At 46.1% G+C, this 26,616-nt stretch overlaps 1 protein-coding gene across 6 annotated transcripts in view; it reads right to left on the minus strand.

Moving 5' to 3' along the window:
• The window catches only part of ACSBG2 (acyl-CoA synthetase bubblegum family member 2), a 38,344-nt gene extending 12,606 nt beyond the window's left edge, over positions 1-25,738 (minus strand). The window contains exons 1-9 of one of the 6 annotated variants that reach the window (XM_043536131.1): positions 25,529-25,738; positions 19,280-19,311; positions 15,113-15,230; positions 8,953-9,032; positions 8,125-8,345; positions 6,250-6,338; positions 5,223-5,343; positions 4,312-4,392; positions 2,578-2,727 (exon numbers count right to left, since the gene is read on the minus strand). In XM_043536131.1, the coding sequence (XP_043392066.1) occupies positions 2,578-2,727; positions 4,312-4,392; positions 5,223-5,343; positions 6,250-6,338; positions 8,125-8,345; positions 8,953-9,032; positions 15,113-15,225 (855 nt within the window). In that variant the 5' untranslated portion in view covers positions 15,226-15,230; positions 19,280-19,311; positions 25,529-25,738. Of the gene's footprint in view, positions 1-2,577; positions 2,728-4,311; positions 4,393-5,222; positions 5,344-6,249; positions 6,339-8,124; positions 8,364-8,952; positions 9,033-15,112; positions 15,231-19,279; positions 19,312-25,447 lie in introns of all 6 variants that reach the window. The other 5 variants (XM_037885558.2, XM_037885557.2, XM_037885559.2 and 2 more) reach the window with 5 other exon arrangements.
• Positions 25,739-26,616: the final 878 nt, after the last annotated feature.

Here is a 26,616-nt window from a genome sequence, read left to right on the forward strand (position 1 = left end):
CACCACCATTACTCCCTCCTCCAGCCAGATTTTGAATGAGAGCTGCTCCAGTGGGCTTCCTTGGAGGCCACCTATGAGATGAGGCTCTGCATGAGGTTTTAGTTGCTGAAAGCCGGTCTTTCCTTGATTTGAGAGAGTCACTGTCTAGGCTGGGCTGGAGCATGAAACAGGCATGGAGGGAACATTTACCCTGAACAAGAAGCTTAGGCACCAAGTGAGTTTCAGCGCCTACAGAATTCAGCAGGAGTGGTGTGGATCACAGTGGAGCCAAAACTGGGACTTAGGCACTTGACTAGTTGGATCCCACACCTTGAGTCTATCCATTCCCTATAAGACATGTTTTCTAATCCTTTAAATCATTCTCTGGGCTCTCCAAGCCCTTCCCAGTTTATCATTTTTGAATTGTGGATACAGTAGTCCAGCTATGGTCTCAATGACCAATTTAAAATAAAAAAATAAAAAGGGAAAGCCCCTCTAGTCTTACTCAAGATTCTCCCATTTATGCTTCCAAAGATTGCATTAGCCCTTTAGGTCAGTGCCACACTGGGAGTTCATGTTCAGCTGATTATCCCTGGAAGCAATAACCCAAAGATGTGTGTGTCTTGGGGAACAGAGTCCCTTCATCCTGTATTATGGCCTACTTCTGTTGTTCCTAGATGTAGGCTTCAAGTACATGTTCAGCCCCCTGCTACTGGAAGGGCAGCAGTCGGCCTCCCCCTTCTCAGGGGTGACTGAAGGCGTGTGTCATTTATACTCTGAGGAAGCAGAAAGAAGTTTCACTTATGGGCAGGTATTTCCGTCATTGCTCACAGCAGGGCAGTCCTGAACCTTTTGACAGGCTATTGGACTAGATGGAGCACTGGTCTGGAAATTCTCATGTTCACTGTTGGGCCTGTTCAGACACTAAGAAAGCATCCTGGATCCAGTACTGAATTAGTTTTGATCAAGAGAATTGGGGAAAGACTTTGTAAGTAGCTTCTGTGTACACAAAGAGAAAGTGGAGATTAGACCTGCCATGACATCTCAGTCACATTCGCCTTGATTGCTTAGTGTCTGTGGCCAGTACTACTGTTTTCAATCTAGAATCACTGTCTGGGAGATTGGGACTGTAGCACTTAGAGCAGGGGTGGGCAAACATTTTGGCTCAAGGGCCACATCTGAGTATGGAAATTGTATGGCAGGCCATGAATGCTTGAAGACAAAGACGAAGCAGCAGCATGTCCTCCCTCCGGCTCCTATAGCAGAGGTGCAGTCAGGCAGCTCTGCGCCCTGCCCTGTCCACAGGCACTGCTGCTGCAGTTCCCAGCCAATGGGAGCTGCAGGGGCTGTGCTTGGGGTTGGGGCAGTGCATGGAGCCCCCTGGCTGCCCCTATGCATAGGAGCCGAGATGGGACATACACTGCTGCTTCCAGGAGCTGCACAGAATCTGGCACACCCCCGACCCTGCTCCCTGGTGGGAGCTTGAGGGCCAGATTAAAATGTCTGGAGGGCTGGATGTGGCCCTCAGGCTGTAGTTTGCCTACCCCTGACTTAGAGCTTAAGTAGGGTTTAAAAGCAAATTGTATGAACTTGCATCCACAGAAGACCAAGTCACGACCACAAAACAAACCAGTCCAATGCTTTTGGAGTTAGGCTAAAGCCTAGGTTTTGATCTGACCCATACTTGTCCTTCCTCACACACACGGTGTAGCCCTTGAATCCAAGCACTCTCCTTTGGAGAGTCTCTTGGTGTCTTAACAGATTCACCAGCTGAACAAAGAGCATAATCTTTTGGAGCATCTCTTGAATCTGTTTTGACTTTTTTGCTGGCAGACTAATTACAAACTACATAAGGAGTGTAAAACAGCATGAGTGATACTAGGGAAACAAGCTACCCCAAACTACTTCAGTCACCTCTATGCAGAGGCCACCATGGAGGAGTGTCTAGGTTAGTGGCTCTGCCATTCCATTTGACGGAAGGCGAGGGTTTTAGTCTTATGTCATTAATAGCCCACATGAATGCTGGCCAAGGTTAAGCTTTGTAAAATGAAGATACTGATCTTTGTACATTTCTTTGAGACTTAATGAAAAGACCTAAGAGCTAGCTATTAGTAGCAGTAATGAACAGTAGGGCCCAAGTCTACAAGAAACCCAGTAACAGTTTCAGTGTCCTGATCTGGGTTATAGGGGAGAGAGAGAGAGAGAGAGAGAGAGAGAGAACTGCCCTTGTAGTGACAGACTAATTTCAACATGTACAAAATGGTTGTCTGCATTTTTAGGACAAAATATGCCTAATATCTTTTCCTAGAGATCTATTCTGACCAAGCCATGGGTGTGTTGGACATACACTTGTGGGGCATGACAATGTAGGCAAGATTTGCCTCACTGACCAGAAGTAAATGAATTTTGCCAAATCTTGCTTAAACAAAGTGGTCTTGAAAAGAGAAACTGTTCTGAAGTTAATTTGTATTTGTTTCCATTATGTCCTAGTGTTAAAATATTTTGGCTAGAGCCATTCTTCCAACCTCAACACTATTTAAAAAAAATAGTGCATCCCAGAAGTCTGAACACCAATAGCAGTTAGGCAAGAATACTTACATTATCATGACTGAGCATAACTCCCTTTGGCTGTCCAGTTGTTCCTGAGGTATAAATCAGCGTACAGCATTGGTTAGGCTTCTGGGAATCGATGATCTTATCGAGCTGGGAATCTGGAACACCACTGCCAAGGCCCATAAATTCACTCCACTGCATTCAAAAGTAAAGAGCTTGGTCAGGCTTTACACCATCTTTCACATATGCAACTAAGCTCTCTGGAAGGGGTGGGTAGGTGGAGGGATTTAAATTGGTGAAGACCACTATTGTGTTTCCAGTGAGATTTCATAGGTTTTGTGACAGGGTAAGGTCAGATGGCTATAGAAAAGCCTTGGGAGATAGATATATTAGCTCCAGGCTAAACAAATCCCTGGCACCAGGATAAGTAAAATGGCAGCTGCTCCAGGTCAATTACAACACCTGGGGCCAATTAAGAACTTTTCAGAAGGCAGAGAGAATGCTAGGTTGATTGGGACACCTGAAGCCAACCAGGGGCTGGCTGAAACTAGTTAAAAGCCTCCCAGTCAGTCAGGTGGGTGTGCATGTCAGGAGCTGTGGGAGGAAGTTGTGCTGTTGGAGAGGCTGAGTAGTACACACCATATCAGGCACAAGGAAGGAGGCCCTGAGGTAAGGGTGAAGTGGAGCTTGAGGAAGTGAGGGCTGTTGTGGGGGAAGTAGCCCAGGGAATTTTAAGTCATGTTTCTAAAAGGTCAGCTACCATAGCTGATACTATTAGGGTCCCTGGACTGGAGCCTGGAGTAGAGGGTGGGCCTGGGTTCCCCCCCTTTGCCCCCTGATTAATCATGGGGAGACTGCAAGGATGGATAACTTCCTCACCTCCCTCACTGGCTTATGATAAAAATGGCTCCAACTGTGATCCTTGTCTCTAGAGAGAGAAGGGTTATGTGGAGGGTCACAGTGAGCCTCTGAGGCTAGTGAAATGTGCCAGGAAACGTGGGACCCATGGAGGCAAGGACAGAACTTTGTCAGTCTACACATCTAATTATATCTTCCATTAGTCCATGGAAGTCTTTCCAAATCAAGAATTCACTTCAAATACAATACAGTGTATAAAGCTGTGGATATGGGGTGTGTGGGGAGGAATACAGGTATGTGTTTGGCCCTAGTGCAGTGATTTTGTTCTACTGACACATGAAGGAAGACATGTTTGGGGGAGTAGTTTTAAGGGAGTTTCCTGGGCTGTTAGGGATGATTTCATTGAGTCTTGCTGGTGTCCTGTCTAAGGGCTTATTTAAAAATAGGACAGGGAACACTAGCAGGAAAGTCATTGGTTGTGCTTTATTGGAAAGGGTTACCCTCCAGAGAGTTTGAGAAATAGAGGGCCTACTTCTACATGGCTTTTACTTTGTGTAGTCATTACATCCACTCCACACAGCTGTGAAGTTACCACTTGTGTCAGTGGAGAATTCTTATCTTGTAGCATTTCCCCTTCCCCCTGCCACCTCCATCCACTGCATACAAGTGTAAGCAATTTATGAAAGAACATAAAAGATAAAGAACTCTTTCCCCACCCCAAACTGTTCCCTAATGAACAAGAATGTCATCTAGTAGGGGCCCCTCCATGAGAGATGGCAATGGGACCGTTTGCTGGTATTACTCACTACAGCTGCATGTTGAGGTGTACTTGCAGCACCATCAAAGTGTAGCTAGTTATTCACAGAGGCATTTGTTATATGCAACCAACACCTCAAATGTTACTTAAGTGTCATTACTTACAGTGTAGAGATTTGGTCTTTTCTCCTTAAGCTCTCCATTGTACTGGATGATTGCTTTCAGAAGAGGGAGCTTGTGCTGAACCTGCAGTGAAGTGGAAGCCAGGTATCAGAGTAAATTAGTGTTTCTGTTGCATACATCAAGCTGAAAGGAAGGCGCAAGAACTTTCTGTTGTAGTCTGAAGACAATAGCTTCACCCACAACTGAAATTGCAGCCGCCTTTGGAGTGGAGAATATTAATGGTATTTAATGATAGTCTGTGAAGCCTGCTGGATTCTAACATCAGGTAGTTAGAAAGTAATTATCCAGACTGAAGTTTTACAGGAACACTTTGATTTTCAGAAAGCATCATGGGATTTTTAGTGATGCTTAATTTTTGCTTGTGGTATTCTGTGACTGTTTTAGAGCCTTGACTAGAAGGGTTTATAATTTTAACTTCCCTTTCAAAGTTGCTTTGGCTACCAGCCCCCTCCCATCCACCTCTGATAGGTAAGAGCACAGGTTGGACTGTTCAAATTCAGTTAATGATTCCAGTCTTTATATTTAACATTGCAATCACCTTTCCACTCTAGTCCCAATTTGGCTTCCCTGCCCACTCACAGGTAGGCTTGCCAGCATTAGTGAGTGTTTGTACTCCACCATATCCCTTTAGAGTGCTATGCACACACCAGGTGCAGTTTGAAGTTGCAGGGGGAAGTGGAAGTTCTGCTGTACAGTCAAGTCCCCTTCCATCCCCAGCCTGGAAAGAACAGGCATTTCTTGGTTTGACAGAATAAATGAATAAAAAGGAGAAGGAACACACCCTAGGTTAGAGCTAGGGATGGAATTTAAATACATGCTTGACTATTTAACCCAGCCAAATGCTTTCCATATGCCACTGCCACCCCTAAACTCCTCTATAAAAAGATATTTACTTCTAGGATTTTCTGCAGCTGTTTATGATTCTCCACAACCAGGATATTAGCACCACAGTTCTCTGCTACATACTGGCAGGCTTCAGGAGAGTTTGTGGTATAGATGCCAACAGCAAAACCACTATAAATAAATCAGAGTTAGAGGGTAATAGTTAAAGATTTCAGTCTTAGAAGTTGGCCTCTTTAACAGAAGAGCCTTCCCACCTGGAAAAGTGCTCCATTACAAAAAAGAGTTTAGATTAATGAGGATACCTCCTTTGTGCTAAATTCTATGAATGGAATTTCAATTTCTAAAGATCTATAATTTGTTTTTCAGGAGCCACAATATACTAGATTCTTTGCAGAACCTCTGCTCAGTTACAGGACTAGTAGTCTCTCCCCTCCCCCCAACATGAAGTGCAATGAAACATTCTTTCAGACCAGCATATTATTGCTTCAGCTCAGCATTATGGAAGCACGACATCCTCTAATCCAGTGATTCTCAACTAGGGTCCATGAGCAGGTTTCAGGGAGTCCACCAAGGATTAGACTTGTTGGGGCCCAGGGCAGAAAGCTGAAGACCAACTGCATGGGGCTGAAGCCTGAGGCCCCGAGCCCCACCACCCATGGCAGAAGCCAAAGCCTGAGCAACTTAGCTTCATGTGGCTCCCTGTGGTGTGGGAGCCCTGGCAATTGCCCTGCTTGCTACCCCCTAACACTGGCCCTGGTTTTTATATTCAGAAAACCAGTTGTTGTGGCACAGGTGGGTAGTGGAGTTTTTATAGCATGTGGGAGGGGGGCTCGGAAAGAAAGGTTGAGAACCCCTGCTCTAACTAAGCTATATATGTATCCCTCTAGCCCCTCTTGTTCATTTGTTAGAGGTACTAATGATAGTTAAAGAAGTATATCTAGAGTCTAAACAAATTGCTAACCACAAATAAAGAGTAGAGCCTTTGACATCAATTGTTTAATCATGTTTAACACCTTTTGGCATCTGAAAATATAATAGCTTGCACTGGCACTTTAAAAGACTAAATTGGATTCTTACCCAGCTAGAATAGCTCCAATGTCAGCAATAAACCACTCTGCAGAATTAAATCCCAGAATGCCCACTCCATGGAAACGCTCCAATCCCAACTGTAAATAAAGATCAGATAGGACTTATTTCTCTTGGGAAAAATGCCTTAAGATGAGTTAAGCCATGTATACACTAGTGAACTTACAGTGGCACATGTGTGCCACTGTAAGATTGCTTGTGTAGCTGCTCTATGCTGACAGAGCTCTCCTGTTGATGTAATAAAACCACCTCAACAAGCAGCAGTAGCTATGTTGGTGGGAGAAGCTTTCCCATTGACATAGCCCTGCGTACACCACTGCTCTTGCTGGTGAAATTATGTTGCTCAGATGCTTTTCTTCCACACTCCTGAATATAGTTTTGCCAACATTAGTAGTATAGACATAGCCTTAGTTTGAACATCTTTTCTATATGGCTGCTAGAAGCAGGCATATACTTTGAGCTTAATCATCATCATCAAGAAAAACCCCAGCCAGTGTACAAGAGGATTCACATTAAAGAAATTCCCTCAAGAATTAGCACAGAACCAAAACACAAGTTTAAATTTAATCTCAAGATATTGCTCTGTTTTGTTCAATGCTGACAAAGTGCAAATGCAATAAGACCACTTCATTAGCATGAAGTAATACTCTATAGTGGAAGACCAGATCAGGAAATCTGAATTCCTGAGTTTAATCCAGACAGATATCTGCTCCCTCTGTGGACTTGGGCAAAGTTAAAAAGTGGCAGAAAGAGTTAAGAGACCCTTGCATTTAGTACCTTACATAGTTACTTTAAGTGTTAGTCACATTTTAAATTAAAATGTGATGTATCTGTAATATCAAAAACATCCATCCTGACTCCATTGAAGCCCAGGGCTGGTATGCTATGGACTTCAACTGTACCAGGATTTCACCTAAAATCCTCCTGGTTTTGCAGCAGGAACTCTTACTGTGCAATTGAAAGGGCAGGAATCTTGGATTTCAGAGCTTTAAATTAGAGCAATAGGTTAACAGAAAGCACATGCTATTTTTAGTTTGACAAATCCTCATGAGTGAAACCTGGACAAGAGGTTATATTCTAATATTCAGCCATAGAGTTTCTGCAAGAGGGTGGCAGACAAGACTTATGCTAGCGAAAAGCCAAGCAGAACGTTTTGAAGCAACTTTTCACTTATACAAAGGTCACTTTTCCCAGTTTGGCCATTTCCTTAATATTGAAATATTTTGATAAAACATTTCATGGACAGTAGCAGACACTCGCATATAGTAACAGTGGTGTCAAGCAGCAGCCCCTGCTAGTCGCTGAGAAGTCTAAGAAGAGCCTGACCTCTTGGAACCAGACATGAAACACTTGTTCTGGAGAGAGTAATCACATCCTTAGTTCTCATTACTTATTGCAGCAGAGAGTATGCAAACAGATTGAGGCTTGGCTGGTAAGTTTGACAGTTTTGTAAGGTGGTCTTGAATTTTTGACTGTGGGCAGGGAGGAAAATTAAACATTTATATAATAAGTGTCTAGAATTAACCCACATTTTTAGAGTTAAAAACAGAATAAGCCAAGTTTGGAGTTTAAGTTTAAATTCCTTTGAGGAATGTTAAGTATATCCAAGATGAAAAACCAACTCACATGCCTCCTGAAGAGTCATCCTCTGGCATGAGCACATGAGAAGTTTCAGACAGAACAATTCAGTTAGCAAATGTATCATTAAGACTCCATGATACTGAGCCACACTATCCACTGTGCCCCACCCTCTTCCTGTAAGATTAGGGCATACTTAAACATTGCCTAAGCTTCAGTGACTGAATATGGACATTACTGCAATCACAGTAATAGTGGATGGGTGAATAAAAGTTCTGTAAGACATACCTTTATAAAGCTTTTTGCTGCCTTCCAGCATTCCTCATAGTATTGTTTATAAGTTTGCTTTATCCACTTGTCACCCTTCTTTGATGCAAGGGCAAAATAGTTACCGTATTTTTTAACAGCTTCCTGGAATACTTCATGAACAGTTTTTGGTGTCTCACTACCAATACCATGTTGATCTAGCCTCAGTTTAACTTCTCCATCCCGTCGTGTTGTCCATAAGCCTGAGGCAGGGGATGAAGCTAGTATTAAATAAATAATGTTAGTGTAATGTCTTGCATTTAGATTTTTCCTTCTGCCACTATGAAATAAGAGGTCAGATCTGAGAGATTATACCCAAGGTATAACGTGAATTATCACTTATTCTGTACTTGGGCAAGTTGGCAGGTAGTTCAGATTCTATTTTAAGACTGGAGTTTTGCTGAAACCTGAACTATATTCAAGCTGTATGCAAAAGAACAAAGATAGGGAACTTGAAACCTCTCCCTCCCACTAATACTTTCACATACCCTCTAACAAGGAGGGTGCTATTCTGCCAAAAGATGCTTGTACAAGAACAGCTGGCACAAGAGCCAAACTCATTCAGTGCCTCTGCCCCAACCCCAGCAGGGGCTTGTGTTACTACACTGTGTGCCAATGGATATTTACCCTCCCTGAGGGCTACCACCACTGCAACCCAAGCTAAATTCAGCATGGTTTCTCAGGAGACTATCCTGCAGTTCATGTTTCTTGTTTTACAAGATACAATTTTGGAATTCAACAATTTGAAGTTTAGAGCAATGTATTAGTCTACAACAAAAAGACAGTTGTAACAGATTCCTTTTTGCTTACCTTTGGATCTAAACATATTTAACTGAGATTCCTCAGTCTTAGTCTCTTCAGTTATCTCAGCACTATGGTCCTCAACAGTTCTGCAAGCAATAGCAAGCACTAAGTATTGGATGTTATTTTAGTACACCGACCTAAGTGCATAGCATATTCCCATCACAGTTCAGATATTTTTCTCAGTTTCATAATTTCATTTTGCTAATCCCTTGATGTTAGGAGGGGGATTTTCCTCCTATATTATTGGTCCCCAATATTCTGGATTTGAGTTTGTTGTCCTTTTACTGATAGTCTATGTGGGGCTAACCTAGCAAGACAGTCCCAGCCTCAAAAAGTTTACAATCTAAATCCAAAGTGTTTTTGTTAACATAAGTTTGAACACAGAACTGGTTTTGACCAACATAAACTGATTACTTGCATTTCCAGGCAAGCTGTGTCTGAACTCAAGCTTAGCATCCACTGGCAGCTAGGAAGGCTGGCACAATTGAACAAACAAAACCAAAACAACTTCCCAAGTAGTGGGCTTACAAAAGCAGATGCCAGAAGTGGAGGAGCTCTCTTCTGCTCCTTCTAGGGAGCAGGTCTTCCCTGCTTGCTACCACAGAGCGCTAATCCAGGACACTTGGCCCCAGCAGCTTTCCCTCCTTACCACTCAGATTAGTGGTCACCCAGCACTCTCTCAGGAAAGTCCTAAGGGTCCCCAACTTCCCTCAGAAGGATTCAGCAGCCTGAAAGTAGGTAAATTTTCACAACACTGCTTTTGCCCAAACTCTAGTATGCTTCAGCCATTGCTAGTCAGAAACCACCACATCAGGCCAACACCAGATGCTTCAAAGGACGATGAAAGAAACGCCCTCTGGTCTGGTTAGTCCATTAAGGGAAGTTTTTCCTAAATGCTTATCAGTTAATGATTGGCTTTTCTCTTGAAGCATAGGTTATATCCTATTGCATTCTATCTTATGGAACTGTGGATCATCTGAGCCACAAGTCAATTTTGACTCCTACTAAGCTGTTTGCCTCAATAGTGTCTTGAGGTCTCTTCCTAGCCCACCATGCATCTCCAGTCCCTTCTTTTAGGGAATTACCACACACACTAGTCCCCACCTCCACCATGGAAGTAGCTTTTCACAAGTCATACAATGTTTGAGATACCTGTTATGGGACTGAAACCACCACCAACTAGTAAACAAAAGGAGTACTAGTGGCACCTTAGAGATGCATCCGATGAAGTGAGTTGTAGCTCATGAAAGCTTATGCTCAAATAAATTGGTCAGTCTCTAAGGTGCCACTAGTACTCCTTTTGTGTTTACGAATACAGGCTAATATGGCTGCTACTGACACCTAACTAGTGTTTCACCATTTTTATGGTCTAGACTTAGTCTTTGATCACTGCCTCAAAGTTATGTAGGACTCACCTTGAGCTCAAACTAATAGTTTAGGCTGTGAGTTGGTCACCAATTTGATGACTTTGTGACTTCTGGGGCAGCCCATGGACCAGTTGCACCAGCCACTGCTGGGGCAGTCTCAGACCACTGCCTGCCCCCCAGTGGTGGGAGGAGATTTGGTGTGGGAGGGGTGAGGGCTCTGGGCAGTGCTTACTTTGGTGGGGCCCTTCCCAGAAGGGGCAACATGTCCATCTGTCCCTCCCTCTCTCAGCTCCTAGCTCTGTGTGCTGCCTCCACCCAGAGGCACTGCCAGCACTGTTCCCAACCAATGGGAGCTATGGTGCTGGCAGTGCACAGAGCTAGGAGCTTAGGGAGGGACATGTTGCTTCCGAGAAGCCAGGTTGGGAACCTGTCAGCCCCACCAACTCCCCCCACAGTGTGCCCCCCCGCCCCGGGGCATCCCCCCAGCCCTCCCCATATTTAATCAGGGGTATAGTACAAGTCATGGGCCAAGTTCCCTCTAAGCTGCACAGCAGCCTATTAAGCTCCACACAGGTGCTCAGGGCTGCAGCAGGGAGAGATTCCTCTCCCCCCAGCCCCAGGTGTGCTGTGGCCATAGGAGAGGCACCCCCAGCCCAGGTGCTGCTGTGGGGAAAGCTTGGGGGGTCCTCTCCCCACTGTAGCCCTGGGGCAGCCTGTACCCCAGACCCCACATCCCTGGCCCCACCCCAGAGCCTGCATCCCCAGCTGGAGTCCTTACCCCACATACCTCAACCCCCTGCCCCAGCCCCACCCCAGAGCCTGCACCCCTAGCTGTGACTGGTCCATGACTTTTACTAAAAATACCAGTGACTAAAACAGCCTTAACCAGAGTTAGTTGAGTCATCAACCTAGAGGTTAAGGGATCATCCCATCACGGTGCTGGGCAGCAGCTCTACTCCAGGTTCAACCTTGCTAGAAGACATCTGGTAAGCACTGTCCCTTAACTTTTGTAGAAGATGGGGAGGAAGTGAACTCCACTCTACCCTCTTGGCTACTGATAGGAATGAAGAGACTTTGTATTCTTCCTCTCCAAGACAGGTTTATTTATCAGACCTTCATTCTCTGCCCTCATTAGCCAGGTATATTTGCCATAATGAAGACTGACAGCAGTCATATACTGTACCTTCCAGATAACCTAACTGGAAGCTGAACTCTGGCCTGGCCTTTGGGGACCCGTGTGAACCACGCACCAGAATGAGATCCCTTGAGCTACAAGTGTAACTGTCCTGCTCTCCTAGTATTCATATGGCTGGTGCTTGCTCCCCTGCACTGTACAACACACCATTCATACAGTCACCTTAACTCCTATTAGTCAGCCATGACTGCCAAAAAATATATAAAGCTTATTTTCCACCCCAGAAGGATTGAATATTCCCATCTTGCCTTCCTGTTTCTCTAAAGTCTGTCACTTTGACATCACTGCAGGTCGATAGGCAGGTGAGCACTTCATGTCAGTGCTGAACCTTCACTCTTCCTGAAGACTCAGGTGGGGGAAGAGTCCCACCTTTTGTTCTGTTAAGTACTGATCCACAGTTTAAGTCTGACTGTATCCCTCTGTGTCCACTTCTAGAAGACTGGCATTTGTTCAGAAAATACTCTGGAACTCACTAGGTTCTTATGACATCACTGACTTCTGAATTCTAGGCTGTCCCTAGCACTAGGTATCCACTTTGACCCTACATGCAGGCAGGGTCACTTGGACACGAACTGTTGCTATAGAAATAGCAAATCTTAGCTAGATCATTGTGACATACAAAAGTCCTGGCACATGATTGGCTGTAGACAGATCTGTAGTTTCAGCTGTTGGCTTTGGTATGAGAGAACGTTGGTCCCAGGCATGTTTCTGTTCCTGATTCAGTCAGAATTTGTGTCCTTCACCCCAAACTTCTAGTTCTCCCCCTTTTGGAAGGGGAATTGAACTGTTCTGTTTAAAATGTAGTTTTCTGGAGAAACACATACTGGCATTTGAGGTGCTATGTTTATCTCACTGTAAAAATGAGCAGACTTGTTCATTACACATGAGGTGACTGTTTTAACTGGCAGTCAAGCAGATGTGGGGGGAGAAGTGTTGACATTTTACAGTTAGTACATTGTCACTGGTTTTGAACCAGTAAAGTTCAGTTCTTGTCCCCATCCCTAGAGTTCCAGGGGTGGGTGCACAACTGCTGTATTTGGAGGCGGTTCTCTCATGATCTGCCAAAATAGAAGGACTCAAACCACTGCAATTAAGTCTGAGGTAGCTATTTTGACACTGCACAATAAAACAAAGCTTGCTTCTCCCACTAGGTCTGCAATCCAGAACCAGAACAGGAGAAAGTAAGTCTGTCCCTTAACCTTGCTCAGCAAGCTATGGAGTCTTAACTGCGGGGCCAGCATAAAGTATGCTTCTTATCAGTTTGCACTTCTGTTGCCAGATTGGCATGAATAACTGTCCTTTAAGTGTTCATTTTGCTGAAGTGTTTGTGCATTTGAGAGAGTAGTTTAGGAGGTCAAAGCAAGGGGAGGGGGGGAAATAGACTAAGGACTGCTTTAATCAGGCAGATCAGTACATAAAACTGAAGACCAATGAGAGGTTGCAGAAACTTCACTACTTACTAGGGCATTTGGTAGCTGTAAGCTAGCAGAGGATAAATTAATACTGATAAATGGATGCAGAACCACTGAAAAGTCAGACTGGTCATTCTTACTAATCTTATAGATCAAACAGTAAAGCAACATCATTAAGAAATAGAGGAGCAGTGTTGCAGTATTTGCAAATGGTAAAATTTACTCTATTAGCAGTACAACAAGGTTGCTTATTAATGGAAGGAAGTTTGGGCAACTATCGCAGGGCTAAGAGGTACCAGCTTTTTAACATGGTTTAGTATTCACTAGCAAGATGTGGGTGGTTTTTCTAGCAGGTTGTGGCACTGGAGTACAAACACTTCCACAAACAATGCTACCACCACAACACAAGCTTTCCTTTTGATTTACCCTGGAGATTCAGGCTATTTTCCCACACCAGGTCAAAAGTTGTTTTCTTCATGTGTTTCAAATAAAGAGACACAAGATCTTAGGCTGAGAGCCTCTGGAGAGTTTGGCACCTAAATCCCACTAATTTCATTGGATTGGGGAGCCTAATTCTTAAGCTCCTTTTTAAAAAAAGGATCCCAATTTCTCCAGCAGCAGTTGGTTTGACAAGGCTCTTATGCTATAATTATGCAGGAGCAAGTGTGAATGAAATATAATTGCTTAAATCACCTTAAGCCTTAATTGAAGATATCTTTTTGCAAGACACTTCCCTATTGGCTAGGGTTCAAGGCTATACACAAATCTTTGTTCCAGGCCATCTAAATTAGGGAGGGTTTTATGGGCCATGGAGTGATAGACTATAGCTGGTCAGGTGAACCTATGGAGTTCTCTCCTCCGCAAACACTGCAGAAAAATGACTGACAGGGAAGCAAAGGGAAGCCACAAGAGTGATCACATGACCTTCCCCAGCAGTATGGTTTGGGTACCCAGGGCAGCCAGCAGAGATGTAAACCACTGTGGGGCAGGGGAAGACCTGGCTAGTGGTTTCTACCTTGTGCCTGGCTCAGCTGCTAATCCTGGCTGTGCAGGGGAGGACAGGACTTCCTCTTCCCCCACATGGCATCTGGGACCTGGGTCAGACCCACCCAAAGATTTCTCATCCAGCTGCAGGAAGCTCTGCAAACTTCCGCTGCTTCCTACACTCATTCCTCAGCTGCAAGGGGAGGGATCCCTGTACAGGGAAATGCTCCACCATCTGCCCAACCCCCATGCATCCAGACCCTCTCATAACTAGAACCTCCTGCTGAGTCTCACCTCCCCTCCCCCCACAGAGCCTCTAGTAAGCCCCATTCCCCCTGCATCTGGACCACCCTGTTGAGCCACCTGCACCCCCACCCTACTGAGCCCCAACCATCTTCACTTGGAGCCCCCTGCAGGAAGTCCCATCACCATTGTGCCCAGACCCCCACCCCAACAAGCCCATGCACCCAGATTCCTCATTTTGCCCCCACAACCCTCTCAACCCACACCTGGATCCCCCCTCCACATTAAGTCCCTCCACTCTTGGATCCTGCCTTGCTGAGCCTGCCTGCCCACACCTGGCATGGAGGGGAAGGTCCCTGGAGTGTTTCTGGGGCAGGCCTGGTCCTTGTGCAGTGTCAGGGTTGGGTGCAGCTGCACCACTGAGCGTGTTTTCTCGGGGGGGGGGGGGGGGAAGCTGCACAGTGATCTCCCATCTCTGGGCAGCCAATCTTTTAGTTTTCCCCATGGGCTGTAGCAGATACATAGCTCTACATGGTCTACTTTGAGCCAAATCCCCCTTGCTTCCCTCATATGTGGCACAAACAAGATGTACTTTCCTACATTTGGAGATTTCCCTGCAGACACCCAATATTCTGTTTGCAGTATAGCAACATTCCATAATATAGAAGTGCTAAGTATCGGCCCATGCCTTTCTACGGACAAATTTAAATTCTGCCAGAGTTAACATTAAATGCATACTTTTATAAGAAGTTCAGTCTGCCTGTACAGAATGCTTTTTGAACATAAGCTAAATGCAGTGTATTTCAGAAGCTAGTCACTGCACTAAAAGCAAGTTCTATTCTGCTCTTTTCCCTCCTCACAGCATTAGATTTTAATAGTACAAGCCCATGTTAATGTAGATCATGGAAACCAGTCTAGTTAATCAAATGAAAACCTAAAAAAATTCTTAAAGAAACTGGACAAACCTGGATGGAGAGTTCACCAAGACATCACTAAGAGACACCCCACATGGCACTGGAACTTCTGAGTTAGGGGCTGAATCTGCCAATACAGTACCCATTTCTGATTCAGACAGCATTGTCCCTGCAAAAGTTTAAAATGACAAAGTGATAGTTTAAAACTGCTTTAAGGAAACCACTTAACATTGTTATCTGAACAAGCCCATTCAAACAACTGTCACTGACGACAGCAATATTTGTATTTGCAAAGAATAAAATAAGATTCTTTATCTGGTCCAGTACTAGGATGGTGCTAGATATAGAATATATTCTATTAGATTTGTTAGTTGTCAGATTTTCCCAATTCATTTTTAGAAGTATAGTCTATAGTTGACCTGCTTACAATTTTGAACATCTCATAAAAAGGTTCTCATTTATATCCTATGCTATTTAGCCAGAAATAATGAATTTAGATCTTAACCCCCAAAAACCCAACCACCATCACAGAATTATGGTTTAGAATCTCAGAGCATTTTCTGTGCCTTTGTTCAATCCTCCTCCTCTGCAGTCTATCAGCATGAGCACAGATGTGTAACATCCTTTATTTTTTTAAACTAGCATCTACCAGGAAGAGCTGTAACATCTTAGGTCATGTGTTCTCTGCATTGCAATTGGAAGTAGCCCATCACCCCACTTTTCTCCTTATATAGAAAGGCCGATCATGTGTTTGTTCCTCCTCCCCCTGCAACACTAGCACATGCAATTACTTTCTTAGAGGATGCTGGATAGTTTCCTTTTTCCTGCCTGGAACATGTCCACAACAGCTGTGATGTGGTCACAGGAACAGGGTTACTATGCTACAGTCAAGTATCTATTATATTTGAACACAAAGTATGCACAGTTCATTTTTATAATAATGACAGTTCAGTAGCTGCCTTCTTCCTGAGTAGGTTTCATAGTCAGGATTAAGTGAATGTATCACTATTGTGTCTTAAAGGTTGAGTTTGTTCATCTAAAATTAACCTAATGCTAGAAGAAATGTCAGTTTTACTTGAGCTTTGCATTAGTCAGTACATAGGCCTCAAACTCAGGATAGTTGGGTTGGGCTGGGCTTTATTTGCCTGGAAGAGAATCACCCTATAAACAGGAAGGAAAACACATTCTTGTTAACCCCTTTAAGAGGCATAGTTCACCATACTATTTTTTATTTCTTTTAACAAGACAGACATTGCAATAACTTTAAAGTGGTCAATACAAGGCACTATGATAACCTAAAAATCCAATAAATGGGTTTAGGTTAAGGGCTGGTTGCTTTCCTCTAGCTAGTCATGAAGCAGAGAGTCTGCTGAACTGTGGGGCTGAGAGAAGAGAGTAATAGCAGCTCTGAATCATTTTGCTGCATCAGAACAACTCTTCAAAATATATTGTGTGGCTGCTTCACCATGGCCAAGCTATAGTATGCTAGACTCTTATCCCAGTAGGAAATTCTTACTGATGTTCAGTGATAGGAGGGCAGTCAAGCCACCAGTGTAGAAGATAAGGGGAGACAATATGGGAATTCTCTGAAATATTTATTATGAAGCCTTTGTGCCTCTGTTTCCCCTCTGCACTTTGCATTGTAAAAAAGTTTAAGTCTCCTGCTAAGTGCAGGAAGCAGGAAATAGGAGTGTCACCTAGTGGTCTGAGTGGAAGAGCTATGTCATTAAAGACTGGCTCAAACTGACTCCAAATCAAATCAGAACATCCAGCAAGACTAAGGCCTGGTCTACACTGCCATGTTAGGTCCAATTTAAAAGGACTGGGTCCACACAGCCAAGCCCGTTCCATCGGCCTAAAGGGCTCTTAAAATAAACTTTTTTACTCCTCCCTGATGAAGGCAGTAGTGCTAAAAATTGACCTTGCTGGGTCAAATTTGGGATAGTACAGATGCAAATCGATGGTATTGGCCTCCAGAAGCTACCCCAGAGTGCTCCATTGTGACTGCTTGGGACAGCACTTTGAACTCTGATGCACTAGCCAGGTACACAGGAAGAGTCCTAGGAACTTTCGAATTTCATTTCCTGTTTGGTCAGCATGGCAAACTCAGCAGCACAGGTGACCATGCAGTCCCCCCAGAATTGTAGAGTGTTTCTAGGCTCCCCCTATCATCTCCATCCCTGAGGAGATCGCAGGTGGGAAGGCGGAGGGAAGCACTCATGATGACATGTTTTCTGAGCTCATGCAGTCCTCCCGCACTGATCATGCATTAAGCTGTGCCCTGAGATATTCAGTGGCAGAGGCCAGAAAGAATTCAGTGAGTGTGAAGAGCGGAGGTAGGACACGATGCTAGGCTAATAGGAAAGCCAACGAGAGCACAGACCCCTGCTGCATCCACTGTATAACCGCCTACCCTCCTCCCCATGTTCCATAGCTGCCTCACCCAGATGCCCAAGAATGTGGGGGGGGTGGGGGGGAGAAGGGCTCCGGGCACCCAGCCATTCCACTCCAGAGGATGACCCAAGCGACAGAAGGCTGTCATTCAAACAGTTTGCTTATTGTAGCAACACTCAAAATCAATGTGGCCTTGTCCTTCCCTCCTCCCCTACCCCACTCAGGCTACCCTGTCAAGTTTTTTGGTTTTGTTTAATTAATAAGGAAAGAATGCATGGTTTCAAAACAATAGTTACTTTATTTCAAAGGGGGGAGGGTGGTTGGCTTACAGCGTATTAAAAACAAAGGGCAGGTTTGCATCAAGGAGAAACACACAACTGTCACACTGAAGCCTGGCCAGTCATAAAACTGGTTTTCAAAGCCTCTCTGATGCGCAGCGTGCCTTGCTGTGCTCTTCTAAATGCCCTGGTGTCTGGTTGCTCAAAATTGGATGCCAGGTAGTTGGCCTCAACCTCTCATCCTTCCATAAATGTCTTCCCCCTTACTCAGATATTATGGAGCACATGGCAAACAGCAACAATGGGAATGTTGGTTGTGCTGAGGTCTGACCTAGTCAGCAAACAGCATCGGCGAGCTTTAAAACATCTAAAGGCACATTCTGCACTTGCTAAGCCTATAGTTGAACTGCTCCTTACTACTGTCCAGGCTTCATGAGCCATGGGAGCAAGGGGTAGGCTTGACTGCACAGTGCTATCAGCTGGGAGAGCCTCCAGCTCGCATGATATTCCAGGCAGGACTGACTCTCCATGAGACAAAACTTGGAGAATGACCTGGAGTGTCTGGCTCCCATTCAGTGCTCTAAGAGGAGGATAGCCATGTCTGTCCAGGCACCCTGATCGACCCCACCGAGATCTGCCAAGAGCACCCAGGAGATGGCTGGCTCAGTCCTACTGCACCGTCTTCCGCGAAGGCAAGGAGCTGCTGCTGCGTTACACGTTTCCTTACATGGTACCATTTAGAACATCTAGTCACTTGTTCACACACTAGTTACAAATATTTAGGTATTAACTTACCTAGCTTAGTGAAAACTCATTTTAAAAGGTTACCATAGATGCTAATTGTAGCACAACTGTTAGTAAATGGCTTGGCTGCCCTTGTATACATTCTTAATATGATCATTCAAGAAAGACTATTTCTCAGCCTCCATTTCATTTAGCATAAGTAGTTGCTTAAACAGTAAACAAAATTTGTTAATGTTTAGCCATTGGATTGGGTAACTGAATATAGAGACTGTGTCTGCACGACCACTTGTTGGTAAAACTTGTGTCAGTCATGGGTATGAAAAACCACCCCTCTCACTGAGATAATTTTTGCTGGCAAAAGTGCTGGTGTGGGCAATGTTATGTCAGCAGGAGAGGCTCTCCTTCTGGCAAAGAGCAGCTACACAGGAGACCTTACAGTGGTACAGCTGTAATGTCTGTAGTTAACATAAGTGAATCTTGTACAATGACCTGGTCAGTTGTTACTGGGGTCCTAGTGGGGGAGCCAGCTGTGGTCACTCAATTAGGGTGAACTGCAAAGAATGGGGCAGACAATCCCCCAAAAGCTGGTGGATATTCCAATACTTAAATTCACCAAATCAGCACAGCTTATTTATTACCTTACTGGTTACTCAAGTCTAAACAGTAACCTTAAAGTGATCCAGCATCAGGCCCCCATCCAGGTATGCAAGTCAAATATTTCATCATGTAAAAGAACAGGTTCTATCAGTCCCAAAGGATCGGACACTTTACCTCCCAAGTTAATGAAGGTTTCAGAGCTTACCTAAATATACATGACAGCCAATTCTTATTAAACTAAAAATTAAACAAAAAAGAATGTGGTTAAAAGACCAATACACATACAGATAGGAGTTCAATTCATTGAGTTTCAGATTCACAGCAGAGATGGTGAGCTTTGTAGTAGCAAAGACTTGATTACATGGTCCACCCTACTCATATATAGGTAAATATGCAAACATTATCTCCCCACATGTCTTCTCTGGGTTATTCATTTTACTGGATGTTTAACCCTTTCTAGCCATGGGTCAGTTGTCAAGGCTGGATTTAAGGTTCAATAGTCTACAACCCCCCACCCCTCCCCCTGACTGGAAGCGTGTTAACAGGTCACTTCACTTTGACTAGTCCCTTGAAATGTGTTAGCTACTTATGCTAAACAATCTGTTCCACCTTATATTTAGCTGTGACACTTCGATTAAGTTTCCCAGCTCTAGAGAACGCCTACACAGCCATGTTAAAACTCTGCCGTGGCTGCGCTTTAACATGGCTGTGTAGTCATGGCTCCACCACTGGGGAAGAGCTCTGCCAGCGCTGTAATAAAACCACCTCTGTGAGGGGAATGGCTCCCAGCACTGTCTATACAGCCACTTTACAGCGCTGAAACTTGCATCGCTCAGGGGGGTGCCTATACTGTAAGTGCTACATCAGTAGCACCAGTGTAGCGGCGCTGCTGTAGTGTATCTAGTCAAGAGGCTCTATGCCAGGGTGGCCAAACTGTGGCTCTTTTACTGTTAAAGTGCCGCTTGCAAACCCCCCCACCCCACCCACCAGACTGGGGGAGCAGCTTGGGACCTCTGCTTTTCAGTGAGGTGGTGGAGGTAGGGGCTGCTGCCCAGCATGGAGTGGGAGTCTCAGGGCTTCTGCCCTGCAGGGGCTCGGGGCTTCAGCAGGAGCGAGGCTGAAGTCCCATCAGGTGTCTCCCACAGGGCTGAAGCCCTGAGCCCTGGCTGGCATGCCCTGGCTCTCGAACTTCTGAAGATGGTTTATGTGGCTCAGAGGGTCTAAGTCTGGCCACCCCTACTCTATGCAGATGAGAGAGAGCGCGCACGCTCTCCCACTGGCATAATAAATCCACCTCTGTGAGAGCAGCTCTCCTGCTGATATAGCGTGGTCCACACTGATGCTTATGGCAGTGTAAGTCAAGGGTTCTCAAACGGTGGGTCACCACCCCATTTTAATGGGGTCACCAAGGCTGGTATTAGACTTGCTGGGGCCTAGGGCTAAAGGGCCCCCACCACCCAGGACTGAAGCTAAAGTCAGAGCCCCACCACCTGGGGCCAAAACTTGAGGGCTTCAGCCCAGGGAAGGGAGGGGGTGGCTAAGGTTATATGCCCCCTGCCCAGGGCAGAAGCCCTTGAGCTTTGGTCCCCCCTTCTGGGGTCATGTAGTAATTTTTGTCAGAAGGGGGAAGGGTGTCACAGTGCAATGAAGTTTGAGAACAGCTGGTGTAACTTATATTGCTTGAGGGGGTTGGCTTATTCACACCCTACCCTGAGCTACATAAGTTATAAGTGGTAGCACAGATCTGGTCCCAGACCTGGAGAAGAGCTCTGTGTAAGCTTGTGTGTCTCATCAACAGAAGTTGATCCAATTAAAAGATACTACCTCACCCACCTAGTCTCTAATATCCTGGGATTGACACAGCAACAAACATTGGATGCTGGAGCAGAAAGTCTAACTTTAAAAAGTACTCTGGAAATATTTCTGAAACAACTGAACACACTGAAAATAGAAGCTGCACCAGTCAGGATAATTTCAGCAAGTCAGCTTCTCTTGGCCAAAACTGAACTAACTGATGTCCCTTAGTCTAATATTAGAACTTTAGTACAGTTAATATTTCAGTAACATCACTTCAGAGACTGTACTATTTGAACAAGAAAGGGACTATTTGGTGATTGTATTAAAATTAATTTGGCCTTAATGTTTAGAGCAGGCTGTACCTTTACAAAAGGCAGGGAGTAGAAGTTTCAGATTACATGGTTTCTAGTGCAGGAGTACTTTATATTTATAGTTTTTAACTCTTGATCTCCTTGTGCAGAAGGCACTGACTTAGAGGAAGCTAAGTAAGACTTTATTTTCTTGAACATGACCCTAATGGGTGGAGGAAGGGGAGCATGGATTTCAAATGATTTTTCCTGCAATTTCCTGCCATGTACTGGAGAGTTGCTTACATATGGGAAATAGCGTGACTGTTACTACAGCTTCCTCACTATCTCTCTCAAAGGTTCTTTGTTTTACAGCAGAGGGGTGTCAAACAAAGCTAGTTTTGTTACCATAATTATAGTTGACATTTAAACATAATTATGCTTGAAAAAAAGCTAAGCTTCAGGTTAAAGAGATTGCATCTCCATGGGAAACTTTGCTAAAATTCCCCACCAGTATAGCTTTACCAGTAGGCTATTTTCTGTTTGTGCATTTGGTAGCACATTAGATGGGGTAACCCAAGTTTGACTGGTTTCAGAGTAGCAGCTGTGTTAGTCTGTATCCACAAAAAGAACACGAGTACATGTGGCACCTTAAAGACTAAAATTTGAGCATAAGCTCAAAATAAGTTTGACTATATAGTCAGTTTCCCTTTGAATGGGGTTCCCCCCACCCTAACCACACAGTGAAAAGCCACTTTTTGAAGCATGATGCTATAATTTTAAAACCACAAAAGTTGACAGGACCATCAGAGTGTTGGTGTAGTATTCAAGACTATCCCTTTAACCTGAATTTTTAAACTGACTGAATTTCAAGTCAACAGTACCCCTACTGAATCTTTAAGGTAATTTTAAGCTATTTCACTACTGATCATTTCAGTTTCTACTAATCAGAAATTTACTTCATTGTAGCTATATTTCACCAGGAGGGAGATGGAGAAATACAGGAGACAGGGATATATAGGTAGGCAGCTAGCTGCTGCTTAGGGAAGAGTAATAGATGTAAACCTCTCCTCCCTGCTCTAAACATTTAATCTTCTTTATTCCTGCCCAGAATGGGAACTGGAAATTTAGCCAGCCCTTTCTGGGTGCCAGAATTCTCAATGGACTTCTGACCAGATGCTAAAACCTGTTTTCTCTGCCTACCCTCCCAAAAATTCTCATGTACAATAAATGTATGCATTTTTCAATACAGAACTGTAGGTTGAAAAGGACAGAATTCACTGCAGTATCCAGAACACAAGTGGAACTGGCTAGATATGCAGCCTGAACTCTCCACCAGTTAAATTTGGTGAGCCATCACAGCAAGTGTAGTAATTTTTGTTCACTAGTTAAGGCTACACTAAATTAATTAGTAGGAGCTGGTTAAGATTCCTCTCTCATTTAACTGTGTTTAGCTTTAGTTTATAAATCTAATCTCAAATCTAGAACAGTTGTAGTCCATGGAACACTGGTGATCTGTTGAGACTGCATAGTCACAGGTTTCCAACTTCCCTTGTAGCCATCTGCTTAGCCACCTTGCTTCCACAGATCAAGGTTAGAAGAGCAGTTTCTGTATTTGCCACAGGGGTGTTTTGATAGTTACTGGCAGATATGGTGGTCCATGCTACTGCAAAACAGAAGGGGTGGTGTTCCATATGGCACAGTTATGATGTGAACCACCTCATGAAAAATTCAGAAACCCTGAATGAGATACTACTGTGATCATTCTATATAGCGATCCTACTTGACATCTGGATTTAACTGACATAATATAGTTTAGAAAAGTGTGGAGTTTGTTACTGAATGCACACAGAGGACATTTAAAAAAATCCTGGTAAAATACTGGAATGAACTATTAATTTTTTTGTTGCTGCAGAATGTTCTGACGTCTTGTACCAATGTTAGTCATTTCAGCACCGTTTTCCTAACACTGCAGGCTCCCTCTACAGCATCATGCAAGTGTAACCTGATTATTTCAGCCAATAGACATGTTACAAGTCATCATTTTGACACATGATAGTATCAAGACACTGAATGAATAAGCTTTGAGGTTATCAGAGAACATTAACCTGTTGTAGAGGTCACAAGTGCACTTCTTCCTGTTGAGGCAGACAGCAGAGGTACCATGAGTTACTCACACAGATGGAAACACACTGAAAACAGTTTAATACTGATGAAAGTATAGAGCACTGTTTACAGTTTATAGCCATCAGCTTTTTCCACAGGAAGTTATGTATGTGGCAGGAAGTCTACTGCTGATTCTTTGATACACAGCTATATTGATCTTGTTTCAATAGAGGCAGATGAGATCTCTCCTCTAGGGACTACCATAGCACCAAACATTTTTTGTACAGAACTGGAAATAGGTAGTTAAACTTAAAATATGCACCAGTTTCTGAAGTATACTGGCAGTTTTTACAAGACAGCCACAGAAGAAAGGGTATAATATATACAAGGCACGATCTACATCATTTTTGCAGCAGGGAGTTCCTCAGCATTGGAAGACTGACTTTTCAAAATCTGATCAGATCTCACATTTGATGAGGTCAGCCCCAGTACCAATTAAGAATATGGGATACATTAAGATTTTAGTTCAGAAATCAGAGAAACACAGTCTTTTTAAACAACTTTGTTACATTTTTAGAGAGACACGTGAGACACATAAGTGACTAGCCCTCAGGCAGGCATAGCTTGTATTAATATTTGCTTAAGGAAGTGTCAACAAAACAAAGGTCTAGAAACCAGGTGACAACTACAAACATACTGGCAGATTTCAAATGTAAGGGAACAGACTAATGTTCTTGTAGCTAGGAGGACTTTTACTTTCGGGGGGGGGGGGGGGCCCTCTGAGCAAGCACAATCAGAAACGCGCTAATAAGCGGCCAAATGCTCACTCTTTGCGCCATGGGGGGGGGGGGGGGGAGAGAGAGAAAAAAGAGAAGAGGGGACCAAAAGAGAAAATGGAAACTCCAGTTCTCCCCTTAGACACAAAACCGCAAGTGCCCCAGATGATGTGTCTCCCCCCCCCGGCCACCCGCCCCGCGCCCTCAGAGGGGAAACCCAGTACGTGGCACGATTGCTGCGCTTTTCCGTCCATAAAGCGCCCTCCAGCCATGAGCTCATTGAGGAAGCTGCCGTCCACCCACGCCCTCACTCCGCTGTGTGTGTTTGGGGGGGGGGGGGCGAGGCGGTGAGGCACCTGCCTTGCCCAGCCCTTCGCCGAGCCGAGCTGTTGCCACCAGCCCGAGGGCCCCCGCCGCAGCGGAGCTTCCAGCAACGCGGCGTCCCGCCCGCGGCACGTTTCGGGCACTCGGGCCAGGAAGCGAGCGGCTCCACCCGGGCGGGGCGCGTGCAGCGGCGGGGCGGGTCACCAGAGCCCCCGCCAGGCGCCTCACTCGGGCAGCCGCTGCCCCGCCAGCTCCTGCCCACGCAGCGGGAGAGGAAGGGAGCAGGGGAACCCCCCCCCCCCCCAGCCCATCTCCGGGGGAGAAGCAGCCCCTCCATCACCAAGCCGTACCTGGGGGGGGGGGCAGCCCCTTCATCCATCGCCTCCCCACCCGAGGGGCCAGGCACATCGCTCCCCGGTACCTGAGGGGGGGGTAAGGGCAGCCCCTTCATCCATCGCCCCCACACACCGGCCTGAGGCAGCCCCCTCCCTCCCCAGTACCTGAGGGGGGGCGGTAAGGCAGCCCCTCCATCGCCCCCCCACACACACACCTGCCTGAGGAGGCAGCCCCGACCCTCCCCAGTACCTGAGGGGGAGGGGGGTAAGGGCAGCCCCTCCATGGCCCCCCCACACACCGGCCTGAGGAGGCAGCCCCGTCCCTCCCCAGTACCTGAGGGGGGGGGGGGTAAGGGCGGCCCCTTCATCCATCGCCCCCACACACACCGGCCTGAGGCAGCCCCGTCCCTCCCCAGTACCTGAGGGGAGGGGGGTAAGGGCAGCCCCTCCATCGCCCCCCCCCCACACACCTGCCTGAGGAGGCAGCCCCGACCCTCCCCAGTACCTGAGGGGAGGGGGGTAAGGGCAGCCCCTCCATCGCCCCCCCACACACACCTGCCTGAGGAGGCAGCCCCGACCCTCCCCAGTACCTGAGGGGAGGGGAGTAAGGGCAGCCCCTCCATCGCCCCCCCCACACACACCGGCCTGAGGCAGCCCCGTCCCTCCCCAGTACCTGAGGGGAGGGGGGTAAAGGCAGCCCCTCCATCGCCCCCCCCCGGCCTGAGGCAGCCCCGTCCCTCCCCAGTACCTGAGGGGCTTAAGGGCAGCTCCCTGCGGGACCAGCCCCGCCCGCCTGGAGGGGAAGGAGGGGCAGCCCCCGTCCCTTTACCTGGGGTGGGCGCGCCGAACCGAGCCGCCTCTCCGCGCTGCAGGACTGACTGGCTGCCTGGAGGAGGCACCAGGTGCCTTAAATTTAGAGCGCTCGCGGGCAGGGGAGGGGCCAGAGGGCGAATCCCGTCCGCGGCGCGTCACCCCCCGCCGCTTGAAAGCCCCGCGCGCGCCCCCTCCCCGCCCGATTGGACGCAGCGCCTCTCCTGAGGGGGCGGGGCCAGGAGCGAGCTCCGCCGTTGTGGATAGGAGCAACTTTTTCGCCAGCAGCCAATAGAGGTGGGTTCCGCGCTGCCTCAGCCCCGCCCCCTGCTGTAACCCTCGGTCATTGACCTCCACTAGACCATGCGGCGTGTGCAGCCGCCCTCCTGGCAGGCGGTTGCGGGGTACTGGCAGGGCCGGGAGCGTTGCTCAGGGGAGATGGGGCATAGGAGGGGGTCGCAGGAGCTGTTACAACAGCGGGGGATTGTCTCAGTTAGCATCGATTGCTTATAAATATGGTTATAATCGGCCAGGGGCAGCAAACAAATTGCAGACCTGCTGGTAATAAATTGCATAACCTGCTGGTAATAAATCACAAGCAGGGGATGACAGATACCGGGACAGTAAGCATTGGGGAACAAACAAAGCAGAACAGCGACAAAGTCTACAGCAATTTGTTGCAGGCCAGTCGCAGGTGCAGTAACAATTCTTGGAGAAACTGGTGAGTTTCATGATAGGGAGTGATAAGTGGGGGATAGTCATGGGGCTGTGCAAAATGGGCCATATGCCTGACCCTGATGCCTTCCGGTTAATGTTTGAATGGGTGGTTTCAGGAGCAGACTGGGTAAAGAGGGTATGGGGTCTTCAGCTGCCTCCCTCCCTGCCTTTCGGGGTATAGAGGGTATGGGCTCCCTATCAACCTCTCGTGAGAAACTCAAGCTGTTTATAGGGTGCTGTGGAATGAAAAAGCATCAGATTATGATACCATAAAGGCTGCCATTTTAGATCAGATGGGTCTGTCAGCAGATCGATACAGCCAGAAGTTTTAAAAAGAAAAGGAGGACTTGTGGCACCTTAGAGACTAACCAGTTTATTTGAGCATGAGCT

This window comes from Chelonia mydas, chromosome 25 (genome assembly GCF_015237465.2).
Source record: "Chelonia mydas isolate rCheMyd1 chromosome 25, rCheMyd1.pri.v2, whole genome shotgun sequence".
NCBI lineage: Eukaryota > Metazoa > Chordata > Testudines > Cheloniidae > Chelonia > Chelonia mydas.